The following is a 20,325-nucleotide window of genomic DNA, read 5'->3' as shown; positions in this document are numbered from 1 at the left end:
GTGTTCTCCATTTAACAACATAAAACGTCTACTCAGTTATTAATAAACTTACAAAAGTTTTACAGATTAGAGCAAAAAAAAAAAAATCATCTTTGGGTGTATAAAGCAGAATGTCATAGAAAACCAGAACTTAAATCAGTTCACATGGCTTCATGGAAGAGATCCACATAATAGTTGCCGAGTTTTCTCCTGTCGCATACTCTCAAAAGAGTATTTGGCGCTCAGCAGACTTATTAATGAATAAATGCCCAACTGGAATTAACTAGTACCTCATTCTGGAAGGCTGCTCTTGGCAAAAATGTAATATTCACAAGGCACAGCGGGCTGACTACTGGTGTCCACCATGGGCTGGGCTGAGCATGGCATTCTTTAGACCCATACGTATCACATCAAGGTTAAGAGCCAGAGGTCCACACCACCTAGCAGCACAAAGCCCTGTCGCTGGACAACGTGCAAAGTAAGGGTGAAGCTTCTAGACCCCAAGAGACAACTTTCCAAGCTTCGCGGTTGACCTGGACGGGAAACATCTTCACTGAAGATTGGCCATCTTGCACACGTGCAGAGCGCTCCCCCGTGGGGGTGGCAGGGCCCTCCGCAGAGCCTCATTCACTTCACCCTCCCCATATGGGACGCAAGTGCCCTGCAGCCCGGGCCCCTCCTTTTGTGCATGATCACTGTTATGCTTCTTTAAATTCAGCTGCTGCTTAAGGAAACTCCCTGGCAAGTGAAAACAGCAGCAAAGGTAAAAGAATGCTGAGAATTTGGCTGCTGCCTGCAGTATTAGGAAGAACAGCAATTACTCAACTCTCTCCGAGTGTCAGAGGCAGAAATGAGCATGTGAATTTGGGCAAGTTTTGGCCTGTCTTTGCTCAAGCTTCTGCCTTTGCAGTATCTGTCACCTACCCACCTTACAGTCATTATAACTAATGAAGAAAATGAGAAAATGGGAGAAAAGAGTGGAAGGCGGCAGACCAACGCAGACATAAGAGAGGTGTAAATTCTCTCAGAGCCAGATCAGACCACAGTTAATGCGGTCCAAAGATCACCAGCGTTTAAAAGATGTCACTGACTTCCCAATAACTGTGTTTTGCTGTCTCCACCGCCTCACAATAAACATAACTACAGGAGAACTCTTGATCTCTTGCTCCAAGTCCTTCCGTCTACGGCATCTGGCATGCAGTCATGTAGACACTACTGCTTTTTCCTTCTCTGGCTCTGCAGACACAAGGTAATAGTTGACTCTTGCCCAGGACTTCTAGGTCATAAAAACATTGATCTTATGACTAGAAGGGCCTTAAGATAGCATCTGATTCAGTTCCCCTGCCTTCAGGTAGGTAACTATTTAATTCTCTTTGGACAAATCAAGGCAAAGTCAAGTCAAGGGACACTGCTGCTGTTGCTGCTAAGTCGCTTCAGTCGTGTCCGACTCTGTGCGACCCCATAGATGGCAGCCCACCAGGTCCCCCGGCCCTGGGATTCTCCAGGCAAGAACACTGGGGTGGGTTGCCATTTCTTTCTCCAATGAGAAGGTTTTATTTCAGTTACCGGCCATTAGAGGATGGAGGAAGACCTGGGCTACATTTTTTCTCCTTAATCGTACTAGATTCATGTACAAGAATGCAAAGTCTACTTTTCTGAGCAGCCCTAAATCCTACCAGCAACAAATGATGATCTATACAAATCCACTCATTCTTTTGATTAAAATATGGACATGTATTTGGCCTTTCATTTTAATGTTTAAATTTAATGGACACAGTTATAAATTTTCCTGAAATCTGTCTGAAATCTAAGAACTCAGTATTTCTGAACACACAGCACACCCAACCTTTCTCAAATCATTTAACAATCCTTCAAAAACTCTGGCCTTCAGCAAGAAAACTGTCTAAAAATCTATCCCCTTTTCCTCCCTCAGAATGTAAATGCCCTTTCCTTGAAAACAGGCAAAGCTTCCAACTATGGAAAGTAAGGAAAGTGTTTTCAAGATGTGCGTCTGACAGCATGATGGAGTGTCCTGCCTCTGCAGAGTCATAAACACACACTCTGAGGGGACAGAGTCCACACACCCTGTACAGGGTTCCTCACACTTATAGGGCTCAAGTAGACCCACGAATCATCAATATTCAAAGGCCAGTTCTGGCTATACCTTTTCAAGACAGTTTTGCCTTATCTTGTCAGGTCTCTTGGAGTCTTTAAAGAAAAAGAAGAAGAAGAGGTATCGCAAGTATCCAATATTGAGATGCCTTTTGTTTTATCGGTTCTGAACAGTTTCCCTTGTGGTCTTTGGATAAGATGCTAAATTAACTCCTGTAGACTGAGATTTTGCAGGCTCAGGTTTCATTGTGACCTGCCAGAAATTCCTTTCTGTTTTGAATCTGAGATGTTTGTTTATGGTTTTTGTTTTGAAATGCTAAATAAGATAGGCACAGTCTAGTTACAGCCTATACCTTTTTTTTTTTACCTTGCTACAGCCAAAGTGGCTGGTTGCTAAGGACATAGCTAAAATTTCCAAAGGGTAGACTCTTGTGATTCCTCTTCTCAGGGACTTGAAATGTAAAACACCTGAAAACACAATGAACCCTTAGCTTTCTTCCTTAAACATTCATAAAACAAATATTCCCAGGGTATTTCAAAATGAAGGTGTTCTTTTTGGATTTGACAAATACTTAAGCAGAACTCTGAAATGTGGAAGCTTCTCACCTTGCCTGTAGGCTGCATATTTGAATATCCACACTTGTGATGAAAGAAGCACTACAATGATAGGTTCTAGAGAGTCTCAGTAAAAAGAAAAAAATCAGTTTTGACTGTGTAATATGTTTTGGTTGTCATGAAGAAAATAAAGAGTTTTAAACTACTGATTTCAAGGACGGTATCATCATTGTGTTTCCTTCTCCATGTTGCATAATAGCCAACAAAAGGCATTTGCCTTGTAAGTACTCAGCCCATATTTACTAGATAAATAGAGGACTTAAAGAAAAAAGTCACAGTTCTGTCTTTCCGAAGTGGGACCTCACCTACACTAGGAACCAGAGAGACAAGAACGTCAGATGTTTTAATTCTAGGTGTTCTTTTCTAGCCTTCCACTGCAGCACAGACTCTCCAGAGAAACCACAATGCAAGTCCAAAGGAAAGCTGCAGCATCAGTCCACGTGGAAGATGCATGGAGCACATCGGATCAATCAGAGCAACGCAAATGTACCCTGGGCACCACCTCCTGCTCATCCACAAGCCTGCCCTGGTCTCTGAGCCAGCGGGCCTGCTGCTCTTTCTTCTGGAACCCCAGTGACCCCATCTTGCCTTGGCAATGCTCCTGGGGGCTCTGAGGTCTCCAGCTATGTGTGGGAATCCACAGAAAACTTCTAACAATAAAATACCATTTAACGCACTTCCATCAGTCCATATGCCATCCATATTAACATAGGTCACCTTTTTAAAAAAATACTAATTTGAAATAGCTCTGTGGAAGTAAGCATTCAAACTGCAAAACAGAGCAAGATGGCCACATTCTCTGAAGCACTAAAGGAACTGAGAATTACAATCATATTGGATCAAACCTATGAACATGCTTTTGGTACAGAGACCATACCCCTCGCTCTTGGGGATTCACTGTCCCTTCCTCTCTGACAAACATCAAGAGACCATAATTGTCGGAATCCCCTGTTAAAGAGATTTGGTTAAGTGTAGTCAATCCACAAAGCAGAAATTTTCTTTTAACTTATACAGAGAGAAAGCTAACAAATTAGAGAGAGAGAGAAGACAAAAAATAGAATAGAAATTGGAATATTAACTATCTTTTTCAGTGCCAGGTACTCTATTAGCCATTACACATATTTTTGTGCATCTATGCATGTATATACATAACACACATACATGTAATCATATATATATTTATTATATGTAATAATTCTCTCCAACCCTCATTGTAATTACCTGATAAAACCTATTACTATTCCATTTCACAGGTAAGGAAACTGAAACTCAAAACCAGTTAAGCAAACTGGTGGCTTACAGTTGAACACAGTTGATTTAAACACAGGTCTGTCTGGCCCCAAGGCCTACTTTTTCCCTACCACACCCTACACAGACAAGTAGAGACCTCCTCAGGCCTGGCTTGCCACTGCATCCCACTAAATCCTTCTTAGTAGTCAAAGGTGGAGTTGGGGCCCCTCTTAGCTGCCCCTGAGATGCCCAGCACTTCCTAGCTCAGGCCTTACTAACTGTAAATTATTGTCTTGGGCTACAACAGATGGTCCCAGTTTTCACTACCTTCAGACCACAGCCTTTGTGAGAGTCGGGTACCTATCTCATTTATTTTGGTTGAAAACTAATCATTACACAGGTCTCACTATCATACGCCATACTCATGCTACATGCTTCACACGCATTATCTTTCTGCTGTTTCAGGTGTGGTCCTGGCACCAGCAGCACTGGCATTCCCTGCGAGGGCTATTAGAACTGCGGACTCTCTGGCCCTATCTGGACCCACTGCATCCGAACCTGCATGCTTAATGAGATCCCCAGGTGATCTGTGTGTACATTAACATTTCAAAGGCACAGTTTTATTTCATTTAATCCTCAGAGCAAACCTAGGTGGTACCTATCACTATTAACAGCTGGGGGAACTCAAGCTTAGAGAAAGTAAGTGGTATCACGAAGACCAGAGCTTCAGCAGCTGCTCAGTAAATACTTATGGGCAGAGCAGAGCCGAGAAAGAGGTAGGGCTGCAAAAAGAATGGAGGAATGGTCTGGCTGAATGCCTGACCTCTGGTTTTGCCTCGTTTGCACCTACTTTGGGGACAAGTGAGACTGTGGCCCCTTTGCGGGTGAGTTGCAGCTCTACAAGCTGTTTGTTCTGCTCAAGCCAGGCCGAATCCCACGCTGACCGCCACTGTGGACACCCCGGGAGGTAGGAGCAGAATCTTCTTTCAGAATACGATGTGACAGAAAATGCACACTTACTAAGTATGAGTTTAGGTGTTCCCCCTTCCCCAAATATTAGTCCAAAGGCAAATGGTTAAATTCACGGTTCCTACAACCTGTGGCACTAGCGGCAAAGAACCTGCCTGCCAATGCAGGGGACACAAGAGACGTCAGTTCAATCCTCTGGGTCAGGAAGATCCCCTGGAGCAGAGAATGGCAACCCACTGCAGTACTCTTGCCTGGGTAATCCCATGAACAGAGGAGCCTGGAGGGCTATAGTCCATTAGAGTCGCAAAGAGTCAGATACAACTGAAGCGATTCAGCACAATGCAAAAAATTTCAGATTCCTCCCTCTCTATTTTTACTCCAAATATACAAATTTTACAGAAACTATTTAGACCAAGTATAATAAATGGGCATTAGGAGGAAAGATAGCAAATAGCTTCAGAGGGCTTTTAAGTTTTTTAACTCGATGAATTTATGGTGTCGGGGGTGGGGGGAACCTGAATGCAATAATAATCTGCTCCCTTTCTAAGAGCCCAAACTCCTTAACCACCAATGATGAAATACTCAGATGGCTGAGGGTTAAATAGAACAAGAGAATGAGCCCATATCAGATTATTTTACTTCTACTGCTTAGTAGCTTTGTTGTCCTTAAGTGTTTACCATATGCAAGACCGTTGTTTTAAGTGCTTCACAGGGTTAACCGAGTCCTTTACAGAAACCCTGTTATTAACCCCACTAAACAGAGAAGAAAATGTAGATGCACAGAAGCAGAGTGTAGACTTGACCCCAGAAACCAAGTTTCTAACCATTACACTCTTGGATCAAGATATAAGTATTTCTCACAAGGAATTAATGGGGGTTGGGAGAGGGAGATAAGGAAGTGAACCCTGTTCACTTAGTAACTACAGAAGAAAAAGGAACCTCTTGAGTTTTCATTTTTATTTTTTAACGTCGGACCCAAATGAACCAATGTTTACCTTGAGGGCATTCTTAAGAATAGTTCACCACATCTCTGTCCTGTCCCGAAGACCAATGAGGTCTTATCCAAACTTGCAGGTTTTCCATGATTTGATCAGACTAACTGGCCAGGACAAGCAGCAGAGTGGTGAAATCAGGAGATGCTGATAAACAGACAGTTCTCAGTTCACTGCCGACGACACTCACCTGCCTAGCGGAACAAGCTAGAACAAAGAGAGAAGTGCTCCCAAAAGGAAAGTGCCACTTTGAACAACACCTGGTAGAGCGTTAAGAACGCAGCCTCATTCTCAGACATGCTGGGAAGCACTCTTGATACCTATATCACAAGAACTCTGAGAATGGGTAGGATCCCTTCCCTATTCCCCACCGAAACATAGTTCTCACTCAGGCTTCTGTACCTTATTGGACTTTGAATTCTCCTTTTCAGCTTTGCCACCTGAGCCTGAAAAGATCACCTCAGATCCTGCGATTCCTACAACAAATTTTAACCACATATCTCACTCACCAACTAGTCATACAGAGACCCGAGAAATCACTTCTGCTTGGCTTGAACTTATGATATAGACTTGTGAAGGTCTCGCCTCATTCTTTATCTTGATTATAAGAGTGGCTGGAGTAGGGCTCAGGTCTGCGAGGTCCCCAGGCTTCCCAACTCCCCCTCCTCCCCTGCCACTCCAGGAGAAAGCCTTGTACAGAGTAGATCAATGAATAAGTGATTGATTTCTATGCAGAGACAAGCCAGAACTTTAAAAATTCAGCTTTGGAGAGTTCAGTCTCTGAGCAGGAAGGATTTCAGTTTGTTATTCACTCATGCTTGGCTAGTCCACTGTTTCTTCCTCAAATAATTAATTGAGCTTTACTGGGGTGTCTCCAAAACCCTCATCCTGCATGTGCCCTGTGGAACACAGTGTCATATAGGAACCTGCTTCAAATATATTCACCTTCCACTCATTTTACCATCATCTACCTGATGGTATTTACACACGAAAGCAGCACTGCCATCTCTCGTGTTAGTGCCATCTCTCATGTTAGTTAGTGCATGTTAGCCTGAACGACGTTAAACACACCCACATTTTTCAGGAATTTCACAATTAATGTCTGGAATGTGTTTTGGATTATTCTTCAAAGGATGACATACTTGCCCTAAGATGAATTCAGTATTTTTCCCCTCTCCCATTTGTCATTCTTTAGTCCTCCCACTCCATTATCTTTTTGGGCCATCTGTTTTATCTATTTCCCCCCAACTTTGTAATTCCTGCTCCATGATTCCCTGAAGCATCCCCTTGTTCATCCAGATCATCACATTTTAAGCCACAAACACAGAAACCTGCACCACATTGCTAGTTCTCCAGGCCAGAATACTGGAGTGGGTAGCCTTTTCCTTCTCCAGGGGATTTTCCCAACCCAGGAATCAAACCCAGGTCTTGCAGTTCAGATTGCAGGCGGAATGCATCGCTGGCAGATTCTTTACCAGCTGAACCACAAGGGAAGCCCAATAATTCCCACAACTGGTTGTATCTCAAATTCTAAGGATTATTCAGATGGTTTTCTTAATAAATTAATAATGTTTATTACAGTAAATTTACCTGTATGTTCATCATGGCACTTGTAGAGTAAATGCGTGTTAATGGCAGCAAGATCCCCAGACTTGCTATTTTTGCCCTTCCAGTGCTATGCCACTCATCCGCCCCTTGCCAAGTGTTTTATGCGACTGGACTCCTCGACGACAGTGAGGGTTCTGTAAGCTTGACAGTCAAAATCAAAGTCATGAAGTCCTGTCATTTGAATACGTGCAGTGAACAGACTCTCCACATTTTGTCAATATTTACTCTGGGGAAGAACTAATTATTTCCTTGTTTACTTACATTGGTTCCTCTTCCCATGCTGTATTAAGGTGATTTCATAGGCCCTCTGCTTGCCTCTGTCTCTGGCATCTAAGAACTTTACCTAAAGACTTTTGAGATGGAAACTGAAACACCTTCCTCAAAAACAAGGAGCTCTGGGTGTTTTCATTTTTCTAACATCAGTACAAGAATATGAACTTTGCCCATCCCCTCTATTTAACTGGGAAAAATCCAAATCCATGGATTCTTAACTCTGAGTCCTACATTACAGATGGATGAGAGGAGATCTGTGGCTAGTGTGCAACCAACTGGTTTGATTTGTTCCCTGGCCTCCTAGAGCCTGTTCCCTAGGCCTCACCTCAGATCCTCCACAAACCTTCTTCCAAGGAGTCGTCAGCTCCAGTGAGTGAAAAGAAACCATAACCTTCTAACGTCAACAGTTTCAGAAAACATTCCATTCTCTGCTGTGAATACCCACCCCACATCCTTGGTTTTACTTACTGCCCCGTGACAAGTGGGCGGAAAGAGAAGTTCAAATACCTGGGGAAAATCAAAGGAGGATTGAGTTTTGAAAGAGACAGTTCTTACATGGCAGAGGTGAAAACACAGTTCCATTCCATAAACACAAACACTGAGTAAATAATCTCCAGGTGGGAAAAAAGTGCTTCTTTGTGATAGGGATCGCCTGGCTCTAATGCAAAGTTCTCAGAGCAAAGTACTCTATAGTGTCCACTAGGTTCCTCACCACTCTGCCCTCACGAACTGTCAATCTTAAGCCATTGCTGCCCTTTCCTTACTTAGAGAAGGCTGGTCATGCTCCCCCCACCCACCCCCTTCCTTATAGAAGCATATTATACGAGTCCACAGAGGAGGAAAAATGGACCTCACCCCTTGTCTGAAACATAAACTTCACTGGCCAATCCAAACATTCTTCCTAGAAAATCTCATTTGAGTATTTTTTTTTCAACACTGTCTTTCATGTCCCAGAGAGGTCTCCCACTCAGTCTTCCCCCTCAGGAGTTTAGACTCCAAACTTATCTCTATGGCTTCTAGGCAACTTACCTAGAGGCAGGCACCCTAACCAAGGAGCAGGCCACTTAGGAAGCTGCAAAGGGCAACGGGAAGACTCAATGAATCAGTGGAAATGGGAAAGGGATCTTCCCAGGGGCCAGAAAGCACTTCACAGAGTAGAGAAAAATGGAGGTATCTGGCTCTCTGCTCAACTTTAAATACACACATAGCCAAAGAGTTTTTTTTTTTTTAAAGGAACAAGTATGTCAGGATTTACTTAGTTAGCAGTCTAAATGATGTGGAAAAGAAGTCCAGGTGTATGCATCGCATGATTCACTCTTCGCATCATTTAACCTTTTCAGACAATATTTTTCCCTCAGTGTTCTATGGAAAAAACTGTTCTTCCGTGTATTCATTGCACATTCACTGAGAGCCTACTATGAGCCAGTATGCCTTAAAAACCTAAGGCAAGAAACCACAATTTGGAAGGGGTCCATTTCAGACCCTACTTTATCTACTTACTTTGTGAACTGAAGTTAAAAACCTGATTTTTTTTCTCTCATAAAGCCAGTATGGGGAGTGATATAAATAAAAATTACTGCAAGTTGGCAGACAGAGCAATGTAATTTGTATTTAAATTATGTCAATGAAAACAGGTTGACATGATAACATTTCTATACCATGCAATATGTTTTCCTCAGCATAGTCAGTTAAACAAGTTTCAAAAGAGTTTTCATTAACAGATACAACCAGTAGGGGTCATTTTAGTGCAGAAATTGCAGCAAAAGACTTCCTCATGAACAAAATATATCAATTTCTATTTGTTAGTTATGATAATTATGCACAAATTTCTGAATAAAAATGGAAACTGAGGGAAACACTGGCCATTGAGAAATTTTTTGCCAACTAAGAGAAAAACAAGAGAATGTCAGCATCCTCTAGGGTAATTACTGCCATAGAATGACTCCTCTAATTCTTAAAAAGGAGGAAGAAAAAAGGCTATTCACTTATCTTGTTTTCCATAAATCTTGTAATCACGTGAAAATTCTTGAAATTTTAGACACCCTATTGAAATAGCTGTCTAAATACAATCATCATGCTAAGTAACACTGTCCTTTCTACTTTGGGTCCATAGATTGCAATCCAACTGCGGCTTTTAGAGTTCTATAAAAAAGTAAAAAATGCCCTGAACACACAGTTTTGGTAGCTGAAAACAGGCTGGCTAGGTGGAAAGTGTTGTTAAAGAACACTAAATGTGAAATCATCATGCCAATAAATACTTCCAAGCGTTTTCAAGATTAATACCAAGTGTGTAGAGTGTTAACAGAAGAAACGAAGCTATGAGGGATCACCTCACTTCAGAAGAATAAAAGGCTCACCAACAAACTGCCAAAATAACTCTATACTATGACACGGGGACATTGGTGCCAAAGCACTTGATTAGTGTGAATGTTCCCTGAACTCCTCATTTCCTTCACCAGAAATCTATCATGAAGTAACAAAACAAAGGTTAGAATCTTTAGAACCTTCCCAAGTCCTTCTCAGAGCACAGCAGTTTCCACCACATTTAACCTTGTTTCAGGGTGCTTGTTCTTTTCAGATTTATGGGAGGCTGGCTTAAGTAAATTACACACTCCAAGTAGCAGGGTTCAAAGCCGCATCTTTTGGTCCAACTCATTCAGAATTCCCAAAGTCAAACACATAAAACTGTATCAGAAGTTAATCTCTTGGCCATTTTTCTTCTTTGTGAGAAATAAAAACATGTTATACGGTGGGACTTAACACCAGGTGAGAGGCTTTTGTGCTGGAGGTAAACAAACTCTTGTATCCCAATGTCCTCAGGGTGCATCGGTGCACTTCCTGGCAACGGTTCTCTCCACTCATTACTGCCCACTCGCTTCCAAACCAGAAAGGCCATCCTGATTTTCCAAAACTGTCCAAACTTTAAAACCTGCCTGGTGGCTCAGTGGTAAAGAACCCGCCTGCCAACGCAGGAGACGCAGGTTCCATCCCTGGGTCGGGAAGATCCCCTGGAGGAGAAAATGGCAAGCCACTCTAGTATTCTTGCCTGGGAAATTCCATGGACAGAGGCGCCTGGTGGGCTATAGTCCATGGGGTCTCAAAAGAGCGGGACAGGACTGAGTAAACAATAATCAACCAGCATGCATGTATGTAAAGAGAACCAAAGAAGCCTTTCAACAGACTCTTAAGGCATCTACTTCCTCTCTCAGTTTCCCAGCACAATAAACAGACACACAGAAGGATGCTTCAGAATAAACCCCTCCCTGATCTCCTGCGCACAGGCTGTGAGTATTGAGGAAGACAGGAGCAGGGGCGCCTGTCCCTCCTCCGCCCCTCCAGAGTAAGGCTGCTGCACGCACACCAGGATGGCCCAGAACAGCATCACCGCCCCAACGTCAGCCCGAGCAGGGATCCTACGTTTCACTGGTGCTCACTATTTGGCATTAGCCAAATAAAAGGAACTCACTGCGTCTCTCTAGACCCCAAACCTGACCAGGCACCCCGAGGCCGGCGGGCAGGGCTGAAGGCCAACACCCATCAGCAGTGATTCTCCCAAGAAGGAGGGCTCCACTAACCCAATCCTTCTTCAATCAGACACCATGGTGCACAATACTTCACTGGAGAAACCAGCAGAACAATCCTCGTTATTAAACACACAAAAAGAACAAGCAACGCGACTGGAAAGACGCGGATATCTGATCTTAAAAAGCAGCCACTAATAGTACAGAAACAACTTTTCACTCCTAAGCGCAAGCCCCCCGCCCTCCCCCCCAACCCTCCCTTCATTCAGGAGAGAAAGCCTTTGACCGCTTTCAATAGGCAAATAAATGAGTAACCACCGTCTGTAACTTCCCCTGGGCTGACATATTCCGGAGCTGAAACTGATTTATATGCGCAGGAGGAGGAAGGGGGTGAAGGAAAAGCGCAAGGAAAAAATAATACAAGAGTCACACAGGGACTGTGAGCTGGAGACACGTCTCCTCCGCCAGCAGAAAATGGACTTGAGTGGACGTGGTGCAGCACTCGGTTCCACACTGCGCTAGTGCGGGGAGGGCGGCAGGGGCCGGACTCCCCGAGGGGCTCGCCATAGCCTCCGCAGTGCCCCCTGCCCGCCGCGCCCCCACCTCCGGGCGCACAGCCTGGCCACTCCACCCAACCCAACCCCAACCCCAACCCGATGGGCCACACGTGTGCGCGTTTGTGCGCGGCCGGGGGCGATCTCCCACCAGCCGGCCTCCACCCACGCAACCCAACCTCTCCCGCGGCTGGCCAGGCATCCGGGGAAGCAGCGAGCTGGGGACCCAGGGACGCGGGGCTCACTCCCGGGGGTGGCGGGCGCCCCTCCTTTCCGAAGAGCCCTCTCTCCTCGGTAAAGTCTCGGCCAAACTTTGTTCGGCGCCACCAGCGCCGAGGGGGCGGCGCGGGCCAGGTGGGAGGGGGCCCGCGGCGGGCGGCCGTACCTTCGCAGACGCCCACTTCGTACTCGGTGATGGAGTCGCCATTGAGCGGGGGGCGGATGACACAGCGCAGCCCCCGGTCGCAGGCTCCGTGGAGCCCGTAGGCGCCGCCGCAGCTCTCGTTTCTCTGGCGGGCGCACATGTAGCAGCAGCCGCAGAAGCCCTGCACGATGCTCCCGGGGCAGCTTTTGGGCTCTTCGCACTTGGACTCGTCGCAGGGCAGGCAGACCAGAGCCCGGGTGCCGGAGCGCGCCAGCAGCAGCAACAGCCCCAGCAGCGAGACCAGGAGGTGCCCGCAGCCGGCCAGCCCCCTGCCCCCCGCCACCAAGTACATCCTCCTGCGCCGCCGCCGCCTCCTCCTCGCAGCCGGGCCGGGAGCGGGGCGGGCGCCCTCCCCTGCGCGGGGCACACGCGCCGCCGCCGCACCCGCAGCCCGCGGTCCTCGCCGCCCCCCTCGGGGCCCCCGGGGCGAGCCTCCCCTCGCGGGGCGAGGCCCCCGCTCCCGCTGCGGGCCGCGCCGACCCGAAGCCCACTAGCGTTGGCGCCAGCAGTGGCTTCCCCTCCTTCTTCTCCTCCCGGGAGGGAGGGGGGAAAAAAGAAAAAAAGTTTCCTCCCGGCAGCTCCGGTTCAACCCAAACTTCTGGCGGCGGCGGCGGCTGCGCTCGGCTCCAGCCCCGGCTGGCGGCGCCTCCTCCCTCTCTCCTCCTCCGCGTCGGCCGACCCCGCGGCGGCGGTGGTTGTGGCGGCGGCAGCGGCGCAGCCTCCGGGCCGGTCCCCGCCTCCCGAGCCGCCGAGTGGGCGCGGTGGCGCAGCAGAAGGTCCGCGGCGTCCGCTCCGCGCGCCCGGCTCGCCTCACTCCTGCGCCGCTCCTCCGGGCGCTTGTTTATGGCTCGAGCCTCCGCCGCTCGGGCTGCGCCCTCCCCCATCCTACCTCATCCCCCAACCCGCGCCCCCCCCCCCCCGCCCCGCGCCGCGCGCAGCTCATTGGCTGCCCCCCCACCCCTCCTGGCCCGGCCGGCCCCCTCCCCCTCCTCCCCCTCCCTCCCCGGCGGCCAGGCCCTTCCTCCCTCGCACGCCTCCTCCGCCTCCCCCTCCTCCCCCTCCTCCTCCCCAAGCCCGGCGCACCGAGCCGGCCCTGCGGCCGAGTCTTCGCGCGCCTCTCCCGCTACGGCATCGCCGGCGCGCTGCGGCTCGGGCGCACCGGCGAGCTACGAGAGTTGCGGCGTTCCCGAGCGCCCGCCAGCCTTCGGGGCCACCGTGGCTGGCTTGGGAGTCCCGAGGGCGAGGCAGATGCACCTCCGGGAAACGCTTTGAGCTCGGAGAGTGGCGGGGAACCCGGAGCTCGGAGCGGAGTGGAAGGCTGCAGCCCTTGGCTGGGGTGCCCGCCGGATCGAAACCCGGGAAATGGAAGCAAAACGCGTGGAACCTTTGCAAAACTGGATGAGAATCCATCTTCCACTCGAGCTGGGAATAGAGTTTGTAAAAGATATTATGTAATGGAGTCTCGGAACGCTCGAGACGCCTCCAGCGAAGCTGCTGGTGAATTAATTAAGTGCTTTAAAAGGTCTAGGTAAATATACCAGAGGATAGGAGGGTAGACTGTTGGGGGCCGCTGTAGCTCGAGTCCACATCCTGGTGTGTTTTGTCGCTCTGCCGTCTGTGCCGAGGTGCTTCATTAAAGGAGGGGGCGGATGGAAAGTAGAGGTGAATTTTTCTCCCTTGAGTAAGGGCGAATTGGACTACTACAAGTCTTGACATGACTAAACCTGCATATCTCATGCGTCATTAATGTCATCTGTCATTGCCCCCTTTTCGCCAAGGTGGTAGACAAAATTGGGTTTTAATTTTTTTTCATTTTCCGTGAATGTGGTAATAAAGAAGATGTTCTTTGTGTTAAACCAGGTAAAGAAGCAGCTGAAATGGTGCAGAATGCATCGTGTGGAGGTTGTGTCTCATCTGTAGCTGTCAGAAAAAGCATCTCGAAGTGATAGGCTCTGTAATGGCCCACCATTCCCAGGATGTGTTACAGGGTCAATAAAATTAGTGAATTAACAGAAAGTGACTAGGATCAGTGTGGGAGGAAAGAAAAATCAGATCTTGTGGCAGGTGTGAGATGGGAATGGCCTGCCGACCTTTTGATCCAAGATGGTGTGGCTGCAGGAAGGTGGCAGCCAAGTGGATCTGAAAATCCTGACTAATGAACTCAAAGTTAATAGCAGAGCAGTGTAAGGAGAGAAGAAACAAAGATGCCTTTGAAATCTTCTGTTTGCGGAACAAATTTATACTTCTTATAAACATTTTGGTTTAACCACTCTAATCCTGAATGGAAAAGCCAAAGGTACCAGTGGAATATTCCCCAGTCATTGGAATCAGAAAACTAAACATTGCTCCAATCATAGTTCTTTGTCCTGAGAAGGGGAAGAGGCTCATTAATTATCACTGATTGTCAGCAGTGGAAACTGGGGAGTGAGCATACCATTTTCTGGAAGCATTTAAAGAGCTGTTGAGATGACTCGTTTCCAGGGATGTTGTAGAGACAGTTCCTGTAGTTGTGTAGGAGGTCAGGTTAGATGATCTCCAAAGGACCTCATACCCTAAGGTTCTATAACTATAAGTATTATAAGTGGTAAAATCATTTCAGATATGCTTGATATTCCATCAGCAAAATTCAAGAGCAATAAAACATACAACGCTGTTGAACATGGTTGTTTCTTGGACCCCAGCAAGGCACCAGTACTCTACCGTGGGATTTGCCAACAAGCTGTCATCATTGAGCTGTGTTAAAAGGCCCTTTCCACTCTTGCAGAGGAGGTTATCTATATTTCTGTTCAAATGCAAGTATAAAGACATTATTAAAATGTAACAGATAACATTGTAGGACTTAAGAGGAAAAGCCAAGGTCAGGTGATGGAAAAAAAATACAGAAGTGAGAAAGCTACTGTAGTTGAAAGAAAAGAGAATCATTGCCACGGTCTTGCTTTTATGTTTGTTTATTTTATTTTTAAAGGCAACATATTAAAGTTAGAGAAACCTAGAGATTGATCACAAGCAAGGGACATCATTTCTGGGATACCAGAGGTAGAACCTTCAGGAAGGTTGATCAACACAGGTGATAGTCTGACTCCTCATGGGAATTGAAGTCAAATGTACACGAATTTGGATGTAACAGCTGAGAAAATTCCTTACACATGGTCCTTTACCATAGCCTTAATAGAGAAACAAAAAAGAAAATAAGCATAGTTCCTTAAAGCCTGTAACTAGTGGCAAATAAGAAACCTGCAAGGGCCTGGCAGCTTACCTGAAACAGCGTGTAAAGTAGGAGCTCAGTTATGAAATAGCCGTTTCCCCTCTGGGATCCAGGAGAGACAGTAGGTGGCCAGAAGCCAAGGCAATGAGATTGGGGCTCAGACACCAGACTAAGGGTTCAAAAGAGAGATTAGGTGGGCCCAACATGGTGACAACTGGGGGTTAAGGGAGAGAGGGAACTAGGGGGGTTATACAGACCCTGAAAGACATGTACAAATATAAGAGTTAGAAGCATACATGGAATATGGTTTAATGCCTCCTCTTCTGGGAAGCATCTTGAGCTTATTCCCTTAGCTGTTTGATAGCATTTTGTAATCACCTCTGCTTACATTTATCATGTTATATTACAAATGCTTATATTAATATATAAATTAAATATGTAAATAAATACGTTGTAATATAAACCTTTCTCTAAATAGTTCTGATTCACCCTGTTAGACTGTCAGCTCATTGGAGAGGCCAGAACTTCTAACAACGCATGAGTACAGGAGTGGAAGAGAGGGATGGAAGAATTACAGACGAAAGGATGTTTGAACTTTTCCATCTGTCGCCCTTCTCTCTAGATTTTAGGAAATGCCTTTTTTTAAAAAAGCACTTGAAAGGGCTGGCTGGGGAAGGAGGGAGTCTTCTAAACTGGGGTGGGGTGGGTTTGGGACCGCACAGGTCTGAAAGGAAAAGGAATCAGAGTATGCGGCTGGTAGACTTCTGGAAGAAGAGATAGGCCGCCCTCTATTGGCCGATGCGGGGGTTGGAGGGGAGGGGTTTGCTACATCGTTGAAAATGACTGAGAATCAAAGGGCCCAGTTGGGGGCCTAGCAGCAAGTGGAAATGAGATGGTAAGAGCCAGACCTAGTGTTAGGGCCCTCCTCCCTAGATACAGAGTCTATCTAGCCTAGCCTCTCTCCTGCAGTCAGCTCTGGGAAGTTGCTGTGTGGATTTTCTGTTCTTGACACGAAAATAGAAATGTAGAAGTTATCTTTTGAGTCAGACACACAGACTCTTGGAATTGAGTTGCGGAAAAAATCTCATTGTTTTATAAAGAAGTTGCATACATACAAGAAAGATCTATGACAAAACCAGGACAAGCACCCTAGCTCCTTTCACCTTCCTCCCCCATCTCTCTGCTCCCCCTCAGCTTGGATTCACTCACTATACGTGGATTCTCAGTCTTCTAGGCTTGGGCCATTTCAGTGACACAGGAGGATCCCTAGATTGGGGGCTAAGCGTCTGATACTGGACTCTGAACCTGGTACTTGGACTCATTTTTACCAAGGGAGGAAGTGGTCCCTGTCTTATGTGTCCCGCCCGTTTATGATTGCTGCTCCAGAGTTGGCAAGGATTTGCACAGAGCACAGATTCTCTTTAAGGTTTAGCCTAGGATCTTGTCTACCACCCCCTCCACACACACCTCCCTTTGCTGTTTACACACCATTTTGAACAAAGTATTCATCTCTTCTGAATCTGTTTCCTCCTCTATAAAAGAAAGACCAGAATGCAGAGGACCAGTCACCCAGGGTACAGTGTGGATAAAATGGTTGTTCTCTTTTTCTATTTTTATTTTTAGAGTCCTTCCACTTGAGAGTCGCCTTGGGTTTTATGCTTGAGCTAGGATCCCTGCTCTGTGATATCTCAGCACCTATTTCTATGCAGCATCTGCCAGACTAGGAATTTGCTTTTCTTCTTCTACTGATCAGTCGTTTGGTCCCACTTTGGTACTCTGTCTAATCTCGGGGTGTTTGTGATATTTTCTTGGACCCATTCCAGTCAAAGACTTATTTTCAAGGGTAGTCATTAATAATAATGATAATAATAATAGCTAACCTTTACAGAGAGCTTGCTAATAAGCACTTCATATGGCTTATTTTAACGAATCTAGAGAATAGCCCTATAAGGCCATTGCCTTATAGAATCTCCAATGCCTCCGTGATCTCCACTTCATAATTGAGGAATCGGAGGCACAGGAGGTTGTGTGATTTGCAGGGCCTCAGAACTGTGTTCATGACTTTCCTGTTTGAAACCTAGTGTACTTAACTGCCTCACGTAGTAATTTGAGGAATGGCAGGTTGCTTTCCTTTGCAGTCTTATTGTATTTAGTGAACCTACTTTAAAATTGTTAGTATCTGTGAGGGAATCTTGCTTTCTTCACTAATTTGCATATGAAAATAGTGATTTGTATTTTTCTAAAAATGGAAATAGCTCCATTATTTTCCTAATTACTGAATTACAATATTTATATAATGTTTGCTTCATGCATATTGACTAATTACCTGGGTATATTATACCCACTTCTATTATATATATACCACTTCTATTATATTATATACCACTTCTGGGTAATTACCACTTCTGAGGCTTCCCTGGTGGCACTAGTGGTAAAGAACCTGCCTGCCAATGCAGGAGACATGGGTTCAGTCCCTGGGTCAGGAAGATCCCCTGGAGGAGGGCATGGCAATTCACTCCAGTATTCTTGCCTGGAGAATCCTATGAACAGAGGAGCCTAGCAGGCTACAGTCCATGCAGTCACAAAGAGTCAGACATGGCTGAAGTGACTTAGCACAACATAGCATATTACCACTTCTAATCCTCACTCCAGCCTGATGAGGTAGGTACAGAATTACTTGCATTTTGCGGTGAGAAACCAGAGACACAGAAAGGCTAAATTATATGCTCAATAGAATATGTATATAAAAGGAAAAAATGGGATGCAAAACCAGGCAGTATGGTTCAGAATCCACATTATGCAATACTACTCCTCGTATATATTCTTTACAAATATATGCCCATTGAGGGGCAGGTTGAGAACATATAAGGTTTTTGTTTTTTTTTTTAAGGAAAAAAATTAACACTACCCATAAACCACTCTAATAACATTTGTTATACATCTTGAAGGCTTTTTTACCCCTATACAGTATAAGATGAAAGATGGACTAGTTATCCTAATTTATAATTGCTTTTTTTACATATCCATATCCATAGCATCGGAGAAGGCAATGGCACCCCACTCCAGTACTCTTGCCTGGAAAATTCCATGGATGGAGGAGCCTGGTAGGCTGCAGTCCATGAGGTCGTTAAGAGTCACACACGACTGAGCGACTTCACTTTCACTTTTCACTTTCATGCGTTGGAGAAGGAAATAGCAACCCACTCTAATGTTCTTGCCTGGAGAATCCCAGGACAGAGGAGCCTGGTAGGAGGCTGTCTATGGGGTCTCACAGAGTCGGACACGACTGAAGTGACTTAGCAGCATACATAGCATATTGATCTTTCAGTTCAGTTCAGTCGCTCAGTCATGTCCTACTCTTTGCGATCCCATCAATCGCAGCACGCCAGGCCTCCCCGTCCATCACCAACTCCCAGAGTTTACTCAAACTCACGTCCATTGAGCTGGTGATGCCATCCAGCCATCTCATCCTCTGTCGTCCCCTTCTCCTCCTGCCCCCAGCATCACAGTCTTTTCCAGTGAGTCAGCTCTTCGCATGACGTGGCCAAAGTACTGGAGTTTCAGCTTCAGCATCAGTCCTTCCAATGAACACCCAGGACTGATCTCCTTTAGGATGGACTGGTTGGATCTTCTTGCAGTCCAAGGGACTCGCAAGAGTCTTCTCGAATACCACAGTTCAAAAGCATCAATTCTTCGGCGCTCAGCTTTCTTCACAGTCCAACTCTCATGTCCATACATGACCACTGGAAAAACCATAGCCCTGACTAGATGGACCTTTGTTGGCAAGGTAATATCTCTGCTTTCCAATATACTATCTAGGTTGGTCATAACTTTGCTTCCAAGGAGTAAGTGTCTTTTAATTTCATGGCTGCAAACACCATCTGCAGTGATTTTGGAGCCCCCCAAAATGAAGGCTGACACTGTTTCCACTGTTTCCCCATCTATTTGCCATGAAGTGATGGGACCAGATGCCATGATCTTCGTTTTCTGAATGTTGAGCTTCAAGCCAACTTTTTCACTCTTCTTTCACTTTCATCAAGAGGCTTTTTAGTTCCTCTTCACTTTCTGCCATAAGGGCGGTGTCATCTGCATATCTGAGGTTATTGATATTTCTCCGGGAAATCTTGATTCCAGCTTGTGCTTCTTCCGGCCCAGCATTTCTTATGATGTACTCTGCATTTAAATTAAATAAGCAGGGTGACAATATACAGCCTTGACGTACTCTTTTTCCTATTTGGAACCAGTTTGTTCCATGTCCAGTTCTAACTGTTGCTTCCTGACCGGCATATAGGTTTCTCAAGAGGCAGGTCAGGTGGTCTGGTATTCCCATCTCTTTCAGAATTTTCCACAGTTTATTGTGATCCATACAGTCAAAGGCTTTGGCATAGTCAATAAAGCAGAAATAGATGTTTTTCTGGAATTCTTTTGCTTTTTTGATGATCCAGCGGATGTTGGCAATTTGATCTCTGGTTCCTCTGCCTTTTCTAAAACCAGCTTGAACATCTGGAAGTTCACAGTTCATGTACTGCTGAAACCTGGCTTTAGGGTCATATTGATCTTTAGGGTCAATAACTGCATCCTTTTTATCACTGAATATCATTTTATTGAATGGGTATACTATATTTAATCATGACATAATATACTTTTAGGATTTTTTTGTTTATTTTACATTTCCACTGTCATAAACAAAGCTGCAATGGGTTCCTACTTAGCCAGATTTACAAATTGGTTAGTGATTTTCTTTGGGCATTTCCTAAATTGGAATTGATAATTGTAGGTCCAAAAGTAGGCTATTTTTTCACATGCATTGCCAGATTGCCTGCTACAAACTCTTATCAGCATG

At 45.7% G+C, this 20,325-nt stretch overlaps 1 protein-coding gene across 1 annotated transcript in view; it reads right to left on the bottom strand.

The window, feature by feature from the left end:
* The window catches only part of CRIM1 (cysteine rich transmembrane BMP regulator 1), a 208,396-nt gene extending 195,812 nt beyond the window's left edge, over positions 1–12,584 (bottom strand). The window contains exon 1 of the mRNA XM_052648451.1: positions 12,239–12,584. Within this exon, the coding sequence (XP_052504411.1) occupies positions 12,239–12,569 (331 nt within the window). The 5' untranslated portion in view covers positions 12,570–12,584. The remainder of the gene's footprint in view (positions 1–12,238) is intronic.
* Between the last annotated feature and the right edge of the window lie 7,741 nt (positions 12,585–20,325).

Source organism: Budorcas taxicolor, chromosome 11 (genome assembly GCF_023091745.1).
Source record: "Budorcas taxicolor isolate Tak-1 chromosome 11, Takin1.1, whole genome shotgun sequence".
NCBI lineage: Eukaryota > Metazoa > Chordata > Mammalia > Artiodactyla > Bovidae > Budorcas > Budorcas taxicolor.
This window is presented reverse-complemented; position numbering and strand designations above follow the sequence as displayed.